This window comes from Chanos chanos, chromosome 5, assembly GCF_902362185.1.
Source record: "Chanos chanos chromosome 5, fChaCha1.1, whole genome shotgun sequence".
NCBI lineage: Eukaryota > Metazoa > Chordata > Actinopteri > Gonorynchiformes > Chanidae > Chanos > Chanos chanos.
The window spans coordinates 20,560,626-20,578,763 of record NC_044499.1 but is presented as its reverse complement, the minus strand read 5'-3'; the positions used below and the strand labels follow the sequence as shown (position 1 = coordinate 20,578,763).

Here is an 18,138-nt window from a genome sequence, read left to right as displayed (position 1 = left end):
ATTCCAGGTCAGTGAGCTGAGGGGGGGTTGGGTGATGAGAAGGGGGGCAGGGGGGTTGGGGGACTGCCTCAGAGGACTCCCACTGCTCTGTCGGTGTACATTCACTGAATAATACAGGAGCCAGCTCAGAACTCAGGGGTGTCCTGAGATTATGCAGGGACTGCCTCCTGCTCCCCTCTCTCTTTCTCTCTGCCTCTGTCTCTCTCTCTCTCTCCCTGTCTCCTTTCCTCCCTCCATCACTCTTGATCTCTTTCTCTTTTTCTGCCTCTCTGCATTTCTGCTCTTGAATGAGAGGACAGGGAGTGGTCAGATGTAGGGAGTTTTATGCTCAGTTTAGTCTGGGATTGAACTGTGTCTGATATGTGTTTGACGCAGTGGTGCGCAAGCCACATACGTAAAGTTCTCCAAGATGACAAGAACGTTTGTTTCAAATAACAACTCTTTCACACCTGTCCTCCGATTAGTGTAAACATTGGGTCGTTCTGGAAATTCTGTCAGTTAAAGATGACATCATCTACCTAGTGTTTGTGCTGTTTTTGTGATGTCGCATGCATGAATGGTGTTATCAAAAGAGCTCTGTTCAAGCAGATGTTTTCTAAGTGTCTTTTACATTTCAAACATTCAGGCTATTAGTCAGTGCCTCACAAGATGGCAAACTCATCATCTGGGACAGCTACACAACAAACAAGGTGAGTCTAGAATCACAAATAATTCATGCCAAAAATTAATTATAAATCATTTTAGCTACATAGTGGCCTGTTAATGAATTTCTCTGGCACTAGATGGATTCCGACGTGATTAAATATGTCAGTCCTGCCGTTCTCTCTTCAGTTCAAGCATTCACAACGCTTCTCGTCTGTTTTTAACAGTCGCTGGGATCAAAATTATTTTTGATGATCTTCATTGATCACCACTGTTTGCTGGTGTAGCCAGAGAGTTTAGAGCACTGTAAACCACTTAGGCTGTTGGTTAATGTTGGCAAAGATTTGAGACCTGCTGAAAGGAGGATGGAACAAAGATACCAAATTTTTTGGCTGTTAGCTGTTCTTCTCCCTGTTCAACATAAATTAGGCCTTGACCATACCAACACTGATAAGAAGTGGCTTGAAATAATTTTTTTGTGTTTTTTTTTTTTTTTTTGTTCTTGTTGTTATTTAGGTGCATGCCATTCCACTGCGGTCATCCTGGGTGATGACCTGTGCCTACGCTCCTTCGGGAAACTACGTTGCCTGTGGAGGCCTGGACAACATCTGCTCCATCTATAGCCTTAAGACCCGAGAGGGAAACGTCAGAGTGACCAGAGAACTGCCAGGCCACACTGGTAAAGAACCGCCAACACTGGGCCTAAGACCTGACCACCAGGGTTTTCACTTTGTGTGTAATGTTGATGATTGTATGTGCAGTAATGTTAAGCAGATGTTACGTTTGTGTGCTGGGTTAGAAAATGAGGTCTCATTGTGTCCTTGAGCTGTGAAACATTTCTGGAGGTTACTGGAGGTTTTTATAGATAGTAACTACAATCACCGTTTTGGTCCGGGTATTTTTTGTCCCCTTTTGTGTTTTTAGGTTATTTGTCATGTTGTCGTTTCTTGGACGATAGCCAGATAGTCACTAGCTCTGGAGACACCACATGGTGAGTTCAGAAACCGCAGTTACTACTTCCTCCGGCTACTGTTTTAAATATCACCCACAAAAAAACTCAGCCCAATCACCGATTGTCCGAATGGACTCTCCTCCACCCCCTGACCGTCCGCTTTGTCCGTCTCTCTACCCCCAGTGCATTGTGGGACATTGAAACAGGTCAGCAGGCCACCACCTTCACAGGCCACAGCGGGGACGTGATGAGCCTGTCCCTCAGCCCAGACTCCAGGACGTTTGTTTCGGGCGCTTGCGACGCCTCCTCCAAACTGTGGGACATCAGAGATGGCATGTGCAGACAGTCCTTCACCGGCCACGTGTCCGACATCAACGCCGTCTGTGTGAGTAACCAACGGAGACAGGGAGAGAGAGAAATTAAGTCAGTCACTGATTGGCTTTTTGTGTTGGTTAGCCATAAAATATTGATTTTGGAAATATATATCGTACCATGCCAGAAACTTTCCTGTTTAGGTAACACAGTGATTTTCAGGAGGTAAATGAAATGGGGACATAGTCGATAATTACTTATTGGAGTTTGTCTAAAAAGTATATTAGCATCATGTTTTACAGATCTTTAAGTAATTTAGTATATTGCCAACTACTGTTGTAACATCTGGAAAATGTTACACTAAACGTACTGCACAAATGGGGCCCAGTTCTTCCAGTAAAGAGGAGGAAACTTGCATAGCAAATTCTAACTTGGTTTCAGAGGAGCAGCAGCAAGCAATCACACTGAATGCCTGTGTAGTAAACTAGTCATTGGGAATGAATGGCATGGCCTCGTTTGTGGTTTACTGGTTTCACTTTGCACTGAAGACTTGCTGCTGCTGGAGCTGCAGCTTGCACTCAGTTTAGCAAGCAGCCTTGGTTCTTAGTAACCAGTCTTGGTTTCGCTTTTTGGTCTCTCCAGTTTTTCCCGAATGGCAATGCGTTCACCACTGGTTCGGACGACGCCACGTGTCGTCTGTTCGACCTGCGAGCCGACCAGGAGCTCATGATGTATTCTCATGACAACATCATATGTGGCATCACCTCCGTGGCCTTCTCCAAGAGCGGACGCCTACTGCTGGCCGGATACGACGACTTCAACTGTAATGTGTGGGACACACTGAAGGGAGAGCGTGCAGGTGTGTGATTCTCTCTCTCACTCACACACAAAGCTCTCCACCATGTACACGCTCTGTAAACTGAAAGTTATTAGTACATTGTGCAGTGATACCCACATACACACACCTGTACTAAAAGGTGAAGCCCCTATGTCATTGTGCTCACCACTACCATTTTAAAAACACACATACACACAGTTATAATGGCTCCTGATTTGAGATGTGACCATTGCATGCTCTCTGATTCCGTTGGGCAGGTGTCCTGGCTGGTCACGACAACAGAGTCAGCTGTTTAGGAGTGACTAATGATGGGATGGCGGTGGCCACTGGCTCTTGGGATAGCTTCCTCAGGATATGGAACTGACCTGATTGGATGGGACTTCGGAGAGTGACACCACTCTCACCCAATCACAGTCACTGTAGCGCACCGCTGCCACAAAGGAACACCCACCCACCTACCCCCACCCTCCTTCCTTTCCCTTTCCAGGTGACCTGTTTTTTTTTTGTTTTTTTGTTTTTTTGTTTTTTCTCCTCCATCTCTTCTCTTACTAGACCAAGCCTTCCCTCTCTGCCCTCGTCTGTCTGGCAAAGAGCCCAGCTATGAGGACCCTCTGCTGCAGTCCAGGGGCTCACTCATGACAGAGGAGCAGAGGGATAGACTGTGTTGTATATATTTGCCACTATATGTGCTTGTGTATAACATAATGCACTTCAGATGTGTTTGGATGTTTATGACACGCGGATTCGTTTTCTGGCGAGTCTCTTGGTCGTCTCTGATCTCTTTTTTCTTTTTTTTTGGCTTCTTTCTAGAAATTCTATCTTATCAATGTTTGTTTCTTTTTTTTTCCACCTTACAAACATGCATTTTGATCAGAAGCAGGAAGGGTTAATGTAATCTTCAGCCACATACAGTAGTACCTTATTCTTTTTTGTTTTTGTTGGTATGGTGCCTCCAATTGAAACCAAACAGCCATAGAGACCACCCTTGTGTGAAAATAAGGGAGTAATGCAACAAATGTGACATGTGGGCTGGCTAAGCAGCAAGTTTGTCTGATTGGTCAACCGTGCACCAAAGTTTGGTTGCTGGAAAGGGGTTTAGTTTAAAGGAGTTTTCTGCTAAGCTTACATGTGATGTATGAGATTTTGCTGCATTCTTGACTCTGTCCGATCGAATGAGAAGATATCCACGGTTCTCCACTTCTCACTTCTTCCTGGTTCAAACACTGTGCAGAGTTGTGTGGGTTACGACAAACCTGTTGGACGTGTTCGTATAACGACTGGTCACATCTTTTTGTTTCCCCCGAAAAAAAAACAACACCTTGCTGGTGAGAAAAGGGGTATACCTAACCTAAGGCCCGTCTCACTGCTTACTATATTTCTTTTTCATTCCTATTGCCCCACACAGTTCACCGTTTCACATTCACTGTCACGGTCCAACACGTAGCTCGGATGGAATGTGATTTGGGTCTTTTCTTTGTTTTTTTGGGGTTTTTTTGCACCAAGATAGTCAGTCACTTTTTTCTAGCACGTAATGATAGATGTTTCAGCAAAGTGCACATTGTCACTAGTAAATGTACTGCTCGATGATGAGGAGGCTAGTCTAGTTTTGATGCTTCTATCCCTGTATGTTAGCAGTGCCCATAACTGTGCCCTCTCTCCACAAACTGTGAGTGTTTTTTTTTTTTTTTAAAGGCAGGGAATCTTAATCCAGCCTACAAACTGTGTCAAACTCAGAGAGCAAGCCTTACTGTTTGTTGTCGTTCACTTTGAAGTTAATAGTCACCCTCTGTTTGTGCCAAGTGATGTGAATGAAATGGGTTATGAAGAAACTGCGGTTTATAGGTGTATTACATTTGTATTAAGATGATGATTTTTTTTTTGTTTGTTTGTTTAAGATTCATTATGACTGTATTACCACACAGAACATTCTAGGTTCTCACCAGTTTTTTCCCCCAGAAGTTCTTGCCAAATCTGTTGCTTTAAATTAATTTTGGGAGGGCGGAGGGCTGACAGAAAGAAAATCCTTTATGGTTACAGTATTGGGAATGGATAAATGGATTAGTTTTCTTTACAATTATGCTGTTGTCTCACACATGTTGTTCAGTTATGTCTGTTTATGAGTATTGGATTTGATAACCTCATTTAACTCGATTGAACATGAAGTATAAATGTTCTTGGAAACGTCCCCAAGTGTTCTTGGATATCCATGGACTTTGACATTTGTAGAGAGCATGTTTTAACAACACTTGCTGATAAAAGGAGAAATTTCTAGATTTCTACCGTGCATTTTAAAAACTGTGGATTTGGAAAGCTGGATTTGGAGGGAGAAAAAATGTCTTTATTAAAAAGAGCCTGGTTTATACTTTTTAATGTTAATATAAAATTTCCCATCCTAAAAGTTAAACAATGCTAACCCTTCCCTTTTCAGTTATATTCTAATGAAGACAGTTGTTTGACACAATCAATGAATTTTAAAATATCTGACCTCTGATATTTGAAGAGCAAGCAAAGAACTATCCAATGGATATTATGGCTAGCTAGCTTACTTAGTCTTATCCTATGGATAAGATTGAGTAGTATGCCTGAAGCCACTTATACAAGTACTGGAGAAATGAGCTTGCTTTTCCTTGACCAAATTTCAGTTACTTAAAACCTAACTAAATGACTCAACTAAATTACCATTACTACTTGTGTTTAAATGAAAAAGTAGTACTATGCCAACACAGTTCACTGCGTCTTTGTGCTAAATTCAAAACTGTTGGGCAAAAGATTGAAGTGAACTTTTTATTTTAAGAAGTGTATAAGATTTGACACCGAGTGTTGAAATGTTTCAACAGTAGTTACATGTGCAATTGAGTGTCAAATCTGACGGTAATACTAGCGGTGGAACTTGAAGATGCTTTCCTCATCTGAATTTAGCATCAAACGCGTGATTGCAGCACTGCCAAGAAATGCCATGCCCTTGGCCAAGAAAAAATGAAAGTGCAGTCGAGGTCAACTAACCGAAACACTTCCTGTGTCGTCACATTAAAGCTCGTCAGCTTGCAGATACCATCCAATTCTCACATGCATCTAGCACAGCCTATAGTTGCATCAAACAAAACAATAAAGAAAACAGAAAGAAAAGAAGAAAAAAAAAAAAACCCCAAGGTGTGATATTTTCATCACTGTCACAGTCTGTAAGGCTTAACGTACATCAGAAATCTTTCCTTATGATTTCAAAACAGAACAGATTGATAATCCTACGAAATGGTATAGAAACTACTTTTCAAGAATCCAATCAAAGTAATGTTATTGCAGTTCTTAATTAACCTAAGAAGAAGGTACATGTGATTGTGTGTGTGTGTGTGTGTGTGTGTGGTTTGGAAGTTTGTAGGATTTTTTTTCTTATTTTGTATTACTTCTAGAAGTATTAACCGTCATAAAACATTGAAGGGTATCTCACTTAATGTGCCTGTAAAATAAATAATCATTTCGTCCACTTTACCATTAAACAGTTGTGTCAATGCATCATCGTGTTCCAGCATTTAACCCAGTTTAATATTACACAATAATATTCACAGTTTAACTGTCCTTTCTTTATAAACATAACTTGATTAAGCATTTTTTTTAAAATAAATAAATAAAACACCATACTGTGGATCTGTTTTTCCAACCAGTGACTGATTTTTTTGTATTTTTTTTTTAAGTGGGAATCAGTGAGCGGAATCATCTAAAACACACTCCCTTTGGATTCCAGTGAACATTCCTGTAAAACATTTGTTTTCAAAAACAGGGATTTGTTTGCTTTTATATTGTCTGTAATTATAATGACTTGTCTTATTATGTGTCATTTGTTTTTTTGTTTTTTTTAACACACCAGATTTTTGTTTGTTTTTGTATAGTTGCAAAAGTGACACTCATATTGCCGTATGTTCTCATAACCAATAAAGGCTTTTCATTGACCATGGTCCCTACGCTGTTTAACTCAGTTTAAAATTATGCTTCTCTTTTATCATTAGTGCTTACTGTGTAAAATAATGTAAATATATCCTTTGCTGACCATTCAAAAACCCAGAAATATTTTGCAATGTGCTTAACACTCTAGTCTGACGTTATGCAGGAGAAACATCAGTGATGAAATTTAACACACTGGCCGTCAGTAACCCATGGGACAAAAAAAGGGAAAGTCTGTTAGCATAACTGGGAATCCAGCTCCTAAAAAGTATCCCAGTGATGTAACTGAAGACCTGAGCAGCTCCAGTGTAACCAGTATAGAATAAACACTTGTAGGTGATCCCTTTGTAGTGCCAACCAGATAAAGCACCATGTAGGACTGAACAACTTGGTCAGGTGTGCTGTCAAAACCTTAGTGTTCATCGACCTGAAGATACTGCACTGAGAAAGCCTCCAGCTGGGACTCCAAGTCTGTGGCTTTATGCCTAGGGGAGGGAGAAGAGATATCCATTCAGTTTTTACACATATTCAACAGATAACACCTTATCCAGATGTCTAATAACACAAACACGGTAACAGATGCAACGACTCTACCAAAATCTGTCGGATGTGTTTGTATAACGGCCAATTTAAATTTAAAACTGAAACTGATTTAAATCTTTTCACTATTAGAGTTTTCACTATTAGGCCTATGTGTGGAATCTCTTCAATATTGTTGTTGTTAGGACCTCTGAGAAATTCCTGACCGACTGACCTATTAACCTTTGATGCTAACCTTGTACTAAACTCTGTACTACACTGCCAAAAACCAACACAGGTGTATCTCCATTAAGGTCAAAACCCTTTTTTTTTTGCAGAAGGTTTTTGTCTCAAAGTCCACAGACACTCCACATGTCTACAAGCTTTACAGCAATATGAATTATATCAGATAAATTTCAGGCATCACAGCTTGAGAGTTAAGCAGAGGACTTGGAAAAAGAAAAAAGCTGAGACCCTCTTGGTGCAGCGGGCTGTCATTACAGATCCATAAAAAGACCTGGGGAATTTCTCATGCTCTTATGCATAGTAAGTGAATGGATGCTTGTCTCATACCTCAGGGTCTTGGAGTGTCTCTGGACGCTCTCCAGCCGCTGGATTTTGGCGCTTAGTTGGCGGATCTCTGTCTCCAGCTCCATTTCGCTCTTGTCGACCTGCTGACACATTCGGGCAAACACAGCCACCATCTCCCTGCAAGAGCCAGACAGTGTCTGTCTGTCACACTGCCAATGTGAAGATGTCATCTAAAGTCTGAATCCTCATCATATTTTTTCTCCCTCTTTCCCGTATGCTGTGATACGCTTTTCCAGACAGACAATTACCTGACTATTCTTAGGATTCTACGAAGCTAGGGAATGACTTGACTGATGATCTTCAAGGATACTGAATAAAAAAACTCTGTGGTTTACCCTCAGTATGGGTATGCGGAACCAATAAAACATTTAAAAAAAAAAAAAAACCCTTACAGATTTATTTATGGTGGCATTTTTGCTTTTGCGACAGCCTCTGCAGTACGCTAAAGCAATTTTCATAAAAGGACAAATATCATAGGAAGTTGCAATTACTGTCTGTGATTATTACTATTACATAGTATGGCTTCATCAACACATTATCAGATACAGATTCTTCTATAGACAAGGTTATGAAATAATTTTTTGTGCAAAATTTTTTTCATAAAGGTACTCACTGCTGAACCTGCTGGCCACAGTTGTTGCTGGTGATGTGTGAGATGGCTTGCATTCGCTGGGTAGCGTAATCTACAAACTGCTGCTTGAGAGCTTTCTCTCTGGAGCTGTTGGTCCAGGTGAATTTTTCATACAGGTAAAGAAGACCATAGAGACTCACAGACAGCAAAATGATCCTCCAGCCCACTGCACGCCACACCTACAAAAACATTACATAAAAAAAACAGGACATTTTACATACAACCATGTTAGCATGTTTCAAAAGTGTTCACATATTTTAGATCTTGGATATAACCAGTAAATGTAACAAAGAAATTTGTTCGCATACATTCTAGCTTCTTCAAAAAATATCGTCTAAGAACAAAATTTCACCATCCTTTGTCAAATGCATTAATAAGTTCACACTTAACACAAAGGAATTCACAATGAGACTGTCCATTATTCAGCAAGAAATAAAACGTATGGTTTCTGGTCTAGAGAAAGGTTTTTAATGTGATTGGTCAAAGTCATTTCTGTGAACTTTCACTAACCATGCCGCCGATGACCAGCATGCCCATGGAGGCTCTGGAGGTGAGAGAGACCAGTCCGGTTGCCACGGACATGGCTAGCTCCTCCTGGGTTTGAGGGGCAGAGGGACCTGTGGCCTGGAAACAATAACACACCTTCATATTATTCAGCTAGAAACACTTACAAATATGAGTAACTACATTTCATTACAATTTTTCTCAAAGCCTGAAGCACCAAGACGGGAGATATGTTCTGAGAATCTGTGAATGTAAGTGAATTACATCACAATATGACAGACTACATCTTTATGTTTACAACTTCATATCTTATCAAATTATTATTCGTCCTTTGAACATAGATGTGATAGAACAGAAGACTATAGTGCCTCTTCATTGGGAAACCTTGAAATTTTGGTCCAGTATCATCAGAGCTTGTTTAGCCCTGACAGGCCCCAGGAAACGATTGACCAGAGCAGTCAAGCCTAATGAGAACTGGAACTCGATGTCCTCCTGAAAGTCTGCACAGAGTGTAGCCAAGTTGAGATCGTAGGTCATGTTGAATTTTCTGCTGGACACGTGTTGATGTAGCTGCCCCCGGGCAGCAGGGGGCAGCAGAGGCCGTATGCTGTCTGAACAGACAACATGACCAACATTACCATCTTCATGATCTTGGAGTTTCACCGTAGTTACTGGAGTTGCAAGTTATTTCAAACTCCAAATGGTCAACATCAGAGAAGAGTAAGGATTGCTGATCCCAGGTCAGCTTCAAAAGGAAGACTACTACTGTGATTAGCCGTACAAAATTACGCGGTAGCTTAGAATGATTGCTATGGTATTTCAGTGAGATTACACTGCCAAGAAACATAGTGGTTGAGCTAGTGATATACTACTTGTGTAAATGTTCAGACAATGCTATAAAAATAAATGATACAGTTTCCAACATCATTGCCAGAGTTCAGCTATTTGAATGATAGCTCTGTTTCTCTTTCTCTCCGTTTCTCTCTGTGTGTTAGCGTGTATGTGTATGTGTGTGTGCGGGAGAGAGAGTACCCATAATATCTCCCTGAGAGGACAGCACAGAGCCAGTGATACTGCTGGAACAGCGTGTGGCCAGATTCCTAACCATTCTCTCCTCTACATACACCAGCAGCTTCTGCAAAACAAAACAAAAAACCTTAGACAGGTGCATCTGAGGAAGCTAATCCTCGCTAACTCAGTAACGTATGACGTAAGTGATTCATGCCAATGTCAGTGTGCCAGTATAAAAATAAAGGAAGTGAAGTGACACTGGTTCTCTGCAAATCACATTAGAAAGTTCCCTTTCTCTGCCTCGTAAGCCGCAAGCTCTGATCTATGTGCAGTGATTAGCGCTGTATTAAGAGGCTCTTTCCCCAGTCCTGTTAGGACAATCACACAGACAGCTGCCAGTGTGCTTTAACAGGACTGCCTTTAATACCTTAAAAATGAGCCAAGCTATACTAAAGACCAGAACACAACCCACAAACCCAACCTTCCTTGAACTTGGATTACATTTACAAAATTACTGTAATTCAGTTATATTTTGACCAGCCTGGCACCAGTGAACTCAGTATCTCATTCATTCATTCATTTATTCATTCATTCATTTATTCATTAACTGAGATGAAAAGGGAAATCTCTGCTGATTAACTCACTTTAGGAGGTTGTAAGGTGATTTTTTTTCTGAGGAACTTACACTTTTGTAGAGGGCTAAGGCACTGGGAGAGGGGCTGAAGTCAGCACAGAAGTCGTCCACTAGCAGAGACAAACCACTGATCTCTTCAACCAGAGCACTGGAGACCTGAATGACAGCCCCAATAAATCTCCATTTAAAACACCAACAGCTGGTCTAAAGGTGCAGCTAGTATATTACCCATATCAAATCGTATTTCTCCACACAAAAGGTAAATGCATTTTTATAACTTCCATCTACTTCATACAAGATAAACGTTCTCTACTTACACCAACATTTGCAACACTATCAATAAAATGAACCACTAGTTTTCCATTAGTAAATGTTCAACATAACCACAGTTCTATTGATTGGAATATAACACACAAAGGCTCCTGTAAAATTCATGGGCCATGAGTAGCGACATTACCTGGGCTGACACCTTGTCAGCAAAAGCCCTGATCTTGTCTTTGATGTCCTCGCTTAGGAAGTTAAGCTGATTGCGGACAAACTCCAGGCGGTCCATAAGAGCCTCACGTTCCTCTAGTGAGAGCACTCTGCAAAGATGTGGTATCAAAAGGCAAAAAGTGGGGGCTTTAATCTTCTAAATGGGCTGGACTTTGTTGTTCACTGTTACATTAGTTACATTGAGGTGAACGGCGAATTAAGCAAATCAAGTTTTGTTGAAATATATTCTGACATCCTAAGGTTAAAAATGTTTACTTTTGACCAGTTTTGGTATTGATTGAACTGAGAAATTCAAAACTGTTCTTGGTTTTTAAAAGTTCACTTGACTGTGTGGTTTTGGCCTGGCTATATGGACATCACTCATTTGTGTTATACAACCACGGATGCCAACAGCTGTAAGTCCACACTAACATTTGCCAACAAGCTCTGCTCTACAAGTTAGCTTGTTTGAATATTCAGATCTGTATCTTAAACATGGGGCACAAAGACCCATTTTGTGTGTTTTAAATTGGTCAACACCATGAACATAGATTTCAAAATGGAAAATTCCGGAACTCACTTCTTTTCTGCTGAAGCGATGTTGATGGCATCCATGATGGCTTTGACTGACTCTGTAATCTGCCAAGCTCTAAGTGTGTGCTGCTCAAATTTGGTCTTCACTGCTGACTGTGAGATGAATTCCTGCAAAAACGTCAAACAGTATCTCTCTATAAAACATATGACGGTCAGACATGATTTACTTTATTCTTCTGTGTGCAAACCAGGATTAGTTAGAAAATATCAAATTCAATAAGTGTATAACTATAACAATGTACTCTTTAAAAGATATCACTCCATTGATGTGGCACCTCACTATGCAATGTTGAGGAAGGAGAGCCATGAGTGAGGCAAGAGGGCAGAATCAGAGTGCTATTTTCATTTGGCCTAAAACATAGTGAAATATCAAATGTAGACTAAAAGTATGTGAGATGGCCATGGGAAGCGAGGACAAGAGAGGAAGTTGGAGAGAGAGAATGGAGGTGAGAGAGAAACCAGAGGCCTTACCTATGTGGGTGTAAATTTTAGCCAAAGTCTGGCTGGAGGCAGATGCTAATTTAGCTCATGGCTGTGGCACTAATGGAATGTCAGTGTGGGATCTATGAGGAAGGCCAAACATCTCACACATCAGGGATCCAGCTACAGCAGGCACTAACACTAACACTAAACAACCTGCAAAGTCTGCACAAAAAGACAGCCATTCTAATGGATCCACAACACCAAATATTTCAACGGCTTATGAATTTATAACAGCATACAAAAAAATATTGAACTTGAGCTAAATACAGCATTGTTAAACATTTGATGCATTGGAAGTGGTGCTAAAATTCTAGACAAAGGGTTGATACAAATATATGTAAACTCATAGATTCTAATTCCAAACAGTGGTGTTTGTTACTCTCTGTTCATTTCCTGCATTGCTGACCGGAATAGGTATGGTTTCTGGGAAACCGATAATCTGTCTTTTTTATCAGATGTTTTCATAACCTGTGTCTCTCTTAGAGAGACCCACGCAGCAGACAGAACCCCACCGGACCGTTACAGCTCACCTCAAAAGTCCTTTCAAAGCTTTGGAACTCTCTCAGTCTCTCCTGGAATCCCTCAGCCAAAGCACCACCTAAAAATAAAAGTGAACAAACACTTTTCATTTTAATGTGACAAGGCCAAGAGTACACGCAAAACAAGAACTGCAGCAAGTGTGGGTGTAAGATCGGTGCAGAGATTCCTAAACAATCCTTAATACTTTAAGTCACTGGAGCGCTGTTTGTTTGAAAAGCGCTGTCTGGTCGGCTGTTTGATTAATGACCATCTGTTTTCAAGTGTTTTATGGTTCATTCTCTCTTATTTTAACCTCAGCCATGCTCAGGTTTTTCCTTGGCCGTCTCCAGAACCAGAGAGGCAAAGATGAAGTGTTCTATGCTGTGACCCAAGGCTAGCGGAGCCTACCAGTCTCTGGCATGCCCTGGGCGCGGTGCATCCTGGAACTCAGCACCTCTTTGGCAGACACGAAGAAGATGCGGTCAGGGGCTTGAGCCAAGTCCACCACCTTCAGCTCCTCCACCAAGAAAGCCACAGAGCGGTTCATGTGCTGCCTTCGCACCTGACGGAAAAACAGGTCGCATACATCATTTATAGAAGTTAATGTAAATTATTCAATGTCATTAACATCGGGGTTTCCTTGTTCAAGTACTCTTAGAGGTTCTCCCTTTTGGCTTCTTATACTGGATGGCTATGGTCTGAAAGGGTGTAATAAATCCAATTAGTACAAGGGAACCTCAGCTCATTTTGTATGTAGTATCTCACATACAGTTTCTGTCTATCAGATGTTTTGGTATTTGACCTCAAGGGATTGAGGGGGCAAGAACAGCACTCAGAATACCTGAAATTGGTTCAGCTATTTTTGACGTCCACATGGATGTGCTGAATGTGTATGCTGAATAAGGGTAAACGATACATACATCTTCCATGTACTCTGGCTCAGACACAGATGCATCCCAGCGGTTATTCAGGATGAAGATGTTAGGTTTGGATATGCGCTCATTCACTTTGTGAAAAAAGTGTTTCTCCTGTTAACACAGAACAAAGACGTGAACAGACTCCTAAGTTATTAAGCAGTCAAAGCACCTCAGAAAAAAAAAATCACATTTCAAGTAAAAAAAAAAATTATAGGTTTCTAAAACAACGGATAAGGCAGGTCCCTGAAAAAAATCACAGTCTTTATTCCAAATGTTATTTAGCCAAGGAATGGTCTTAATCCTTGTTTGGGAACCCAGCTCATGGGAATTTATGTTGGAAATTCCAATGTCAGCTCATAGTCTGTGATAATTTGATTTGTCTTCGGCAGGGTATTTTTTCTATAAACTACTTCTCAGTACTCAAACAACACAAAATGCCGTGTGCAGTGTGATAATTATATAGTGTTCAAATTTTTTTTGCTTTAAATATGATTTCTAGTTTCCCTCCATATTGTATTCACTGATTTATGTGTAGGATCAGTGCTTGAATTCCTACTTTGCTTTGTCTGTCTCCATAAAGACTTATCCATGTAGACAAACCTACACATCCCATAGTTCTCGTAGCAGATTGGCCGTTGACCCCATGTAGCAACAGATAATTTCAATTTATTACAGCTCAAACATGAGTTTTCACAACAGGAGGCTGCCTAGTCAGCCCTTAGCAAAACCTTCAGTACTTCACTGAAACGTTTTTCAGTCTGAATGTACTCAAATTCAAGTTCAAGTGCATTTATTGACACAGTGCCACACTTGGTGGAAATTCTTCCAGTACTGTTGGAAAAAATCTCTTATTTCAAACATATGACAGCATATACATACAAGGTAGTGCTGTAACATCTACACATTCACAGGCAAAACGCATAGGAAAGGCAGCATATACATCAGCAAAGACAATAACATATTGAGTTAAAGTGCAGTGCAGTGTGTGGTGGTACAATAGCGTACTTGTAGTAATGGGGTCGTGCTCAGGTATTGAGGACTATGTACACGTTAGAGTTTGGCTAGGGGGTAGAAGCTATACTTTAGTCTTTCCGTTCTACCCATCAGTCGGTAAATCCTGTTCTGAAAGCGTGTCCACTAACATAATGTCAAAGGCCACTTCTGCATGGGTCCAGCCCGCTCACCGTGTTCATGATAGTAGATTCAGAGTTGGCGACCAACACAAACACGTCGGCGTCCAGACAGAACTTGTCGATCCAGCTGTCCAGCTCAGAGTTGACATCAGTACCTGGACTGCAGGAGACAGTGGATCAACACTAACTCATTAGTCGAATGATCTCATTCAGAGAGCATGCGCTGCTAATTACACACGTTCAATGTTTGCACTGTGACCCTCGCGGTGAAGAACCACAACGTCATTTTCGGCGAAGAATGAAAGAGACACTTTGTACAATATGCCTCATCTCTTCAACATGTTCCACCAAAAGGCATGTAAATATGAATTAAAAAGCCCTTACTGAAAGAAAACAGGGTTGTGTGTGTGCTGTAATTTTTGGCATTAATGATTAGGATTAAATGGAGTCATGGAACATTTGCTACCGATTTTAATAACAGTAATAAGAGATTATTACACTCCACTTCTCCTTAAAACATTTGTAAGATTAGTATTCAACAGGACAGTCCTGGCCTTCACTCAATTCTACTTTCCAAACAATCTTAAAGTTTTAACTGGTTTAGACCAAAGAAAGGGGTTTTGTGTTGACTACTGAAATGTTCTCATCTGAGACTGTAACATGGCTTATAACTGTCTAAAGGTCAGCACCATAAAAATGCAACAGCTTTGGACTTGCATAATTATGCAAACCTCAGCACTCATTCACCTGAACTTTTATACATACATCGTTCTAATACTTCTAATGATGTGATGGCATCTGTTCTGCTGTCCAGGCTAGCCAAAGCATGCCAGTCTCTGTGTACTCTGTACTGTGCCAGGACTGAATTAAATGAACCAACTTTAATGGACACGGTGCATACCTGTCCATCAAAACCAGGTCGTCTCTCAGCAGGGCACACTTGGTCTTGGGCCAGAACACGCGGACCAGGCAGCCTGAGTCCAGACTGTGGTCCATATGTAGAGCATGGGCCAGCTGATTAACTGTCTACAGAGGGAGCAGAGAGGGAGAGAGAGAGAGAGAGAGAGAGAGAGAGAGAGAAAGGGAGAGAGGGGGGGTGGATGATGAGAGAGAGATACAGATCAATACCTATGAGAACAAGAGCTGTTTATACTGCTTATACTTCACAACGAGTTTTTTCAAAACATGGATTCACTCTTTACTGTGGCCCAGACTAAAGGGGCATTCTAGTTGTTTTGGCACTGTCAAAGATTTTGAAGTGTAAGAAAATATAATGTGATACACAGAACTGAACACGGCAGTCTTTTTTGTTACAATCAAGCCTTGTGATGTTGAAATGTCTCTTTCTGGTTTTCTGTGTCTCGTACCTTGATGCTCTTTCGCTCATCTGAGTCTTCAGTCATGAGGTAAGCCTGCTCTCCATCTGTGCCCTCCACACTCAGGAAACAGTTGGTGGTGTGCCCAATGCCACTGGGGAGCACTCGCTCACGCAGCATAGCATTGATGACTGTAGACTTACCATTACTCGTCCTGGAAAAAAAAAGAGAAAGAGGGAGAGAACCAAATAGTTATAATTTACTAATTATAGTTTTGTGAATTTAGCTGATGCTACTATCTACAACAACCTACAGTTACTGTTATTTACAGTTGCTAGCTACTAGGCTTGGTCCCTTACCACTACTGTTCGTTGCCCAGTGCAATTTAATTAACAAACCAAATACAGACACTTAATGCACGACTATTATTAACGTGACTGGTACCTGCCAAAGAAAGCCACTTTCATGTGTCTGCGTGCCAGCACCTCCTTGATGGTGGCCAGTTTTTTGGAATAGAGCTGAATCTGTAGGCACTGATCTTCCACTGCCACGCGCTGCAGGTCATCGTTTTTATAGGTTTCTGAATTCGGTGCATGCACACACCACATGTCAGACATGAACACTTTGAACTTACAGCACTTTTTTTTTTCAGTAAGATACTCTTGAAAAAGGCTGTTCGCTTTTTAAATTTAAAAAGTGTTTTCTTCTCAAAGCAACAAATGACCTAATGAAGAATAAATTTACTGTATAATGCGTTCTGTCCGTAACCACTAGGTGTTAGTGTTATGCCTCTGTTACGAACATGCTCCGTATATAACGGAAACAGACGATGACAGTCCATTTTAAACTGCACCTACGCACAGTAAAGGTCGCCGCACGACCTGCTGACTCTATTTATTCAACTGAGACATGCCACCACGCATGCTCTGCCGCAAGATTCCTCCAATTATAGGAGAATTAGAACATGGTCGTGCGGGATGAACAACGCAGGAAAAGAAGCACAAGAGTAAGCCAAGCTCGAGAGGGAAAACGATAAAAACAAGGAAAGAAGTAGAAAAGTAATGAAGTTAACGCTCACCCTCAACAAACTGAGAACACTCTGTGACGAACTCGAGTAACTGGTCAAACACGGCACAGATTGTTCTTTTCGCTACCACAAAGTGCTGCAATGGTGAGATGTCCTCTTGGTCCATGTTAGTGCGCTGAAAAGACCGCAAAACACTTTTCCAAGAAGTGTTTACTCATTGACTGTTAGGTGCGATCCATAACACTGCCACGCTTTTTTAGAGGACAGTCCAAGGAAAAACTCACCTTCCCTCCAAAGGATGAGAGGGGGACTTGACATCACACGATGGACCTAATGTTTTTCGAAATGAATAGTGCTGAGATCGATCTCGGCTCACTCATCGCCTCGGTCCCGCTGTGCATTTCATTATGTGGTTCAGAAATATAGAACTACTGAAGACAGCTCCTCTATCTTTCTGACAGGCCCAGTGAATGACTGTCGGTATATGTGCTACAACTGTTAACAGTGGCCTAGACTACCTGTACTTATGTGAATGTGGCAGCACACGCATGACCTCCAATCCTCTTACTGAGGAATTAGTACACCAGTTGGCACCCTGTCTAGTCTATGCTTGTCTTCGATCCCCCATAAATAAACTTCAATTATTTAATTCCGGAACAGTCTTGGTTAACCGTTAACGCTCTTCTCTTCTCACATAATCTGTAGAATTGCAGTTTTGTGAACCGCATGACAGTCAGTCTAGTCATCGAAAAGTTCCACCATTTGGAGAGGGAACTGGTCTCTTGAAGCAGAGAAAGAAAGAAAGAAAGAAGGAACGTTCAGAGATTTAGGTGAAAGTCCAGCTGATTTAGACTTCGGCTGTAGTCTTCTTATAATAAGGTGCTGAAATTCTGGGACTGAAGTAGGAAACATTAGTCCACTCCAAAAATGCGAATTTAAAATCACTTCAATTAAACGATGCAAGAATGACGCAGTCTCACATATAAGATGTAGCATTTATACCGTTTTGAAGGAAACTGTGTGATTGCATTGAGATTCCCCTAATTGTACGTATACATAGGAGAAATCACACACTTAACTGGCTGGCTGTTTACTATAGCATGAC

The 18,138-nt window shown here is 41.1% G+C and overlaps 2 protein-coding genes across 2 annotated transcripts in view; one reads left to right on the top strand and one right to left on the bottom strand.

Moving 5' to 3' along the window:
* gnb4a (guanine nucleotide binding protein (G protein), beta polypeptide 4a) overlaps positions 1 to 3,267 on the top strand; it is a 7,515-nt gene extending 4,248 nt beyond the window's left edge. Inside the window, exons 4-10 of the mRNA XM_030773214.1 lie at positions 1 to 7; positions 626 to 689; positions 1,159 to 1,321; positions 1,567 to 1,633; positions 1,778 to 1,979; positions 2,549 to 2,765; positions 3,002 to 3,267. The exon at positions 1 to 7 is cut by the window's left edge and continues 100 nt beyond it. Of these exons, the coding sequence (XP_030629074.1) occupies positions 1 to 7; positions 626 to 689; positions 1,159 to 1,321; positions 1,567 to 1,633; positions 1,778 to 1,979; positions 2,549 to 2,765; positions 3,002 to 3,108 (827 nt within the window). The 3' untranslated portion in view covers positions 3,109 to 3,267. The remainder of the gene's footprint in view (positions 8 to 625; positions 690 to 1,158; positions 1,322 to 1,566; positions 1,634 to 1,777; positions 1,980 to 2,548; positions 2,766 to 3,001) is intronic.
* Positions 3,268 to 7,076: 3,809 nt separating this feature from the next.
* Positions 7,077 to 17,199, bottom strand: mfn1a (mitofusin 1a). The gene is made up of 17 exons (XM_030774127.1): positions 17,085 to 17,199; positions 16,451 to 16,586; positions 16,058 to 16,220; positions 15,592 to 15,716; positions 14,742 to 14,850; positions 13,561 to 13,668; positions 13,049 to 13,202; positions 12,652 to 12,719; positions 11,625 to 11,746; positions 11,028 to 11,154; positions 10,622 to 10,726; positions 9,958 to 10,060; positions 9,310 to 9,536; positions 8,932 to 9,063; positions 8,404 to 8,600; positions 7,773 to 7,907; positions 7,077 to 7,165 (listed from the first exon to the last, which is right to left on the bottom strand). The coding sequence occupies exons 1-17, from the start codon at positions 17,197 to 17,199 to the stop codon at positions 7,093 to 7,095; spliced, it is 2,199 nt and encodes a 732-aa protein (XP_030629987.1). The 3' UTR covers positions 7,077 to 7,092.
* Positions 17,200 to 18,138: the final 939 nt, after the last annotated feature.

Bases quoted from the DNA above. Each gene is read 5' to 3' on its own strand.
- mfn1a (XM_030774127.1), bottom strand. From the start codon at position 17,199: ATGGACCAAGAGGACATCTCACCATTGCAGCACTTTGTGGTAGCGAAA. The intron at 12,720-13,048 runs GTAGGCTCCGCT...TTTTATTTTTAG, and splicing joins CCAGGGCATGCCAGAGACTG to GTGGTGCTTTGGCTGAGGGA. The intron at 9,537-9,957 runs GTACTCTCTCTC...TTGTCTGTTCAG, and splicing joins CTCTCAGGGAGATATTATGG to ACAGCATACGGCCTCTGCTG.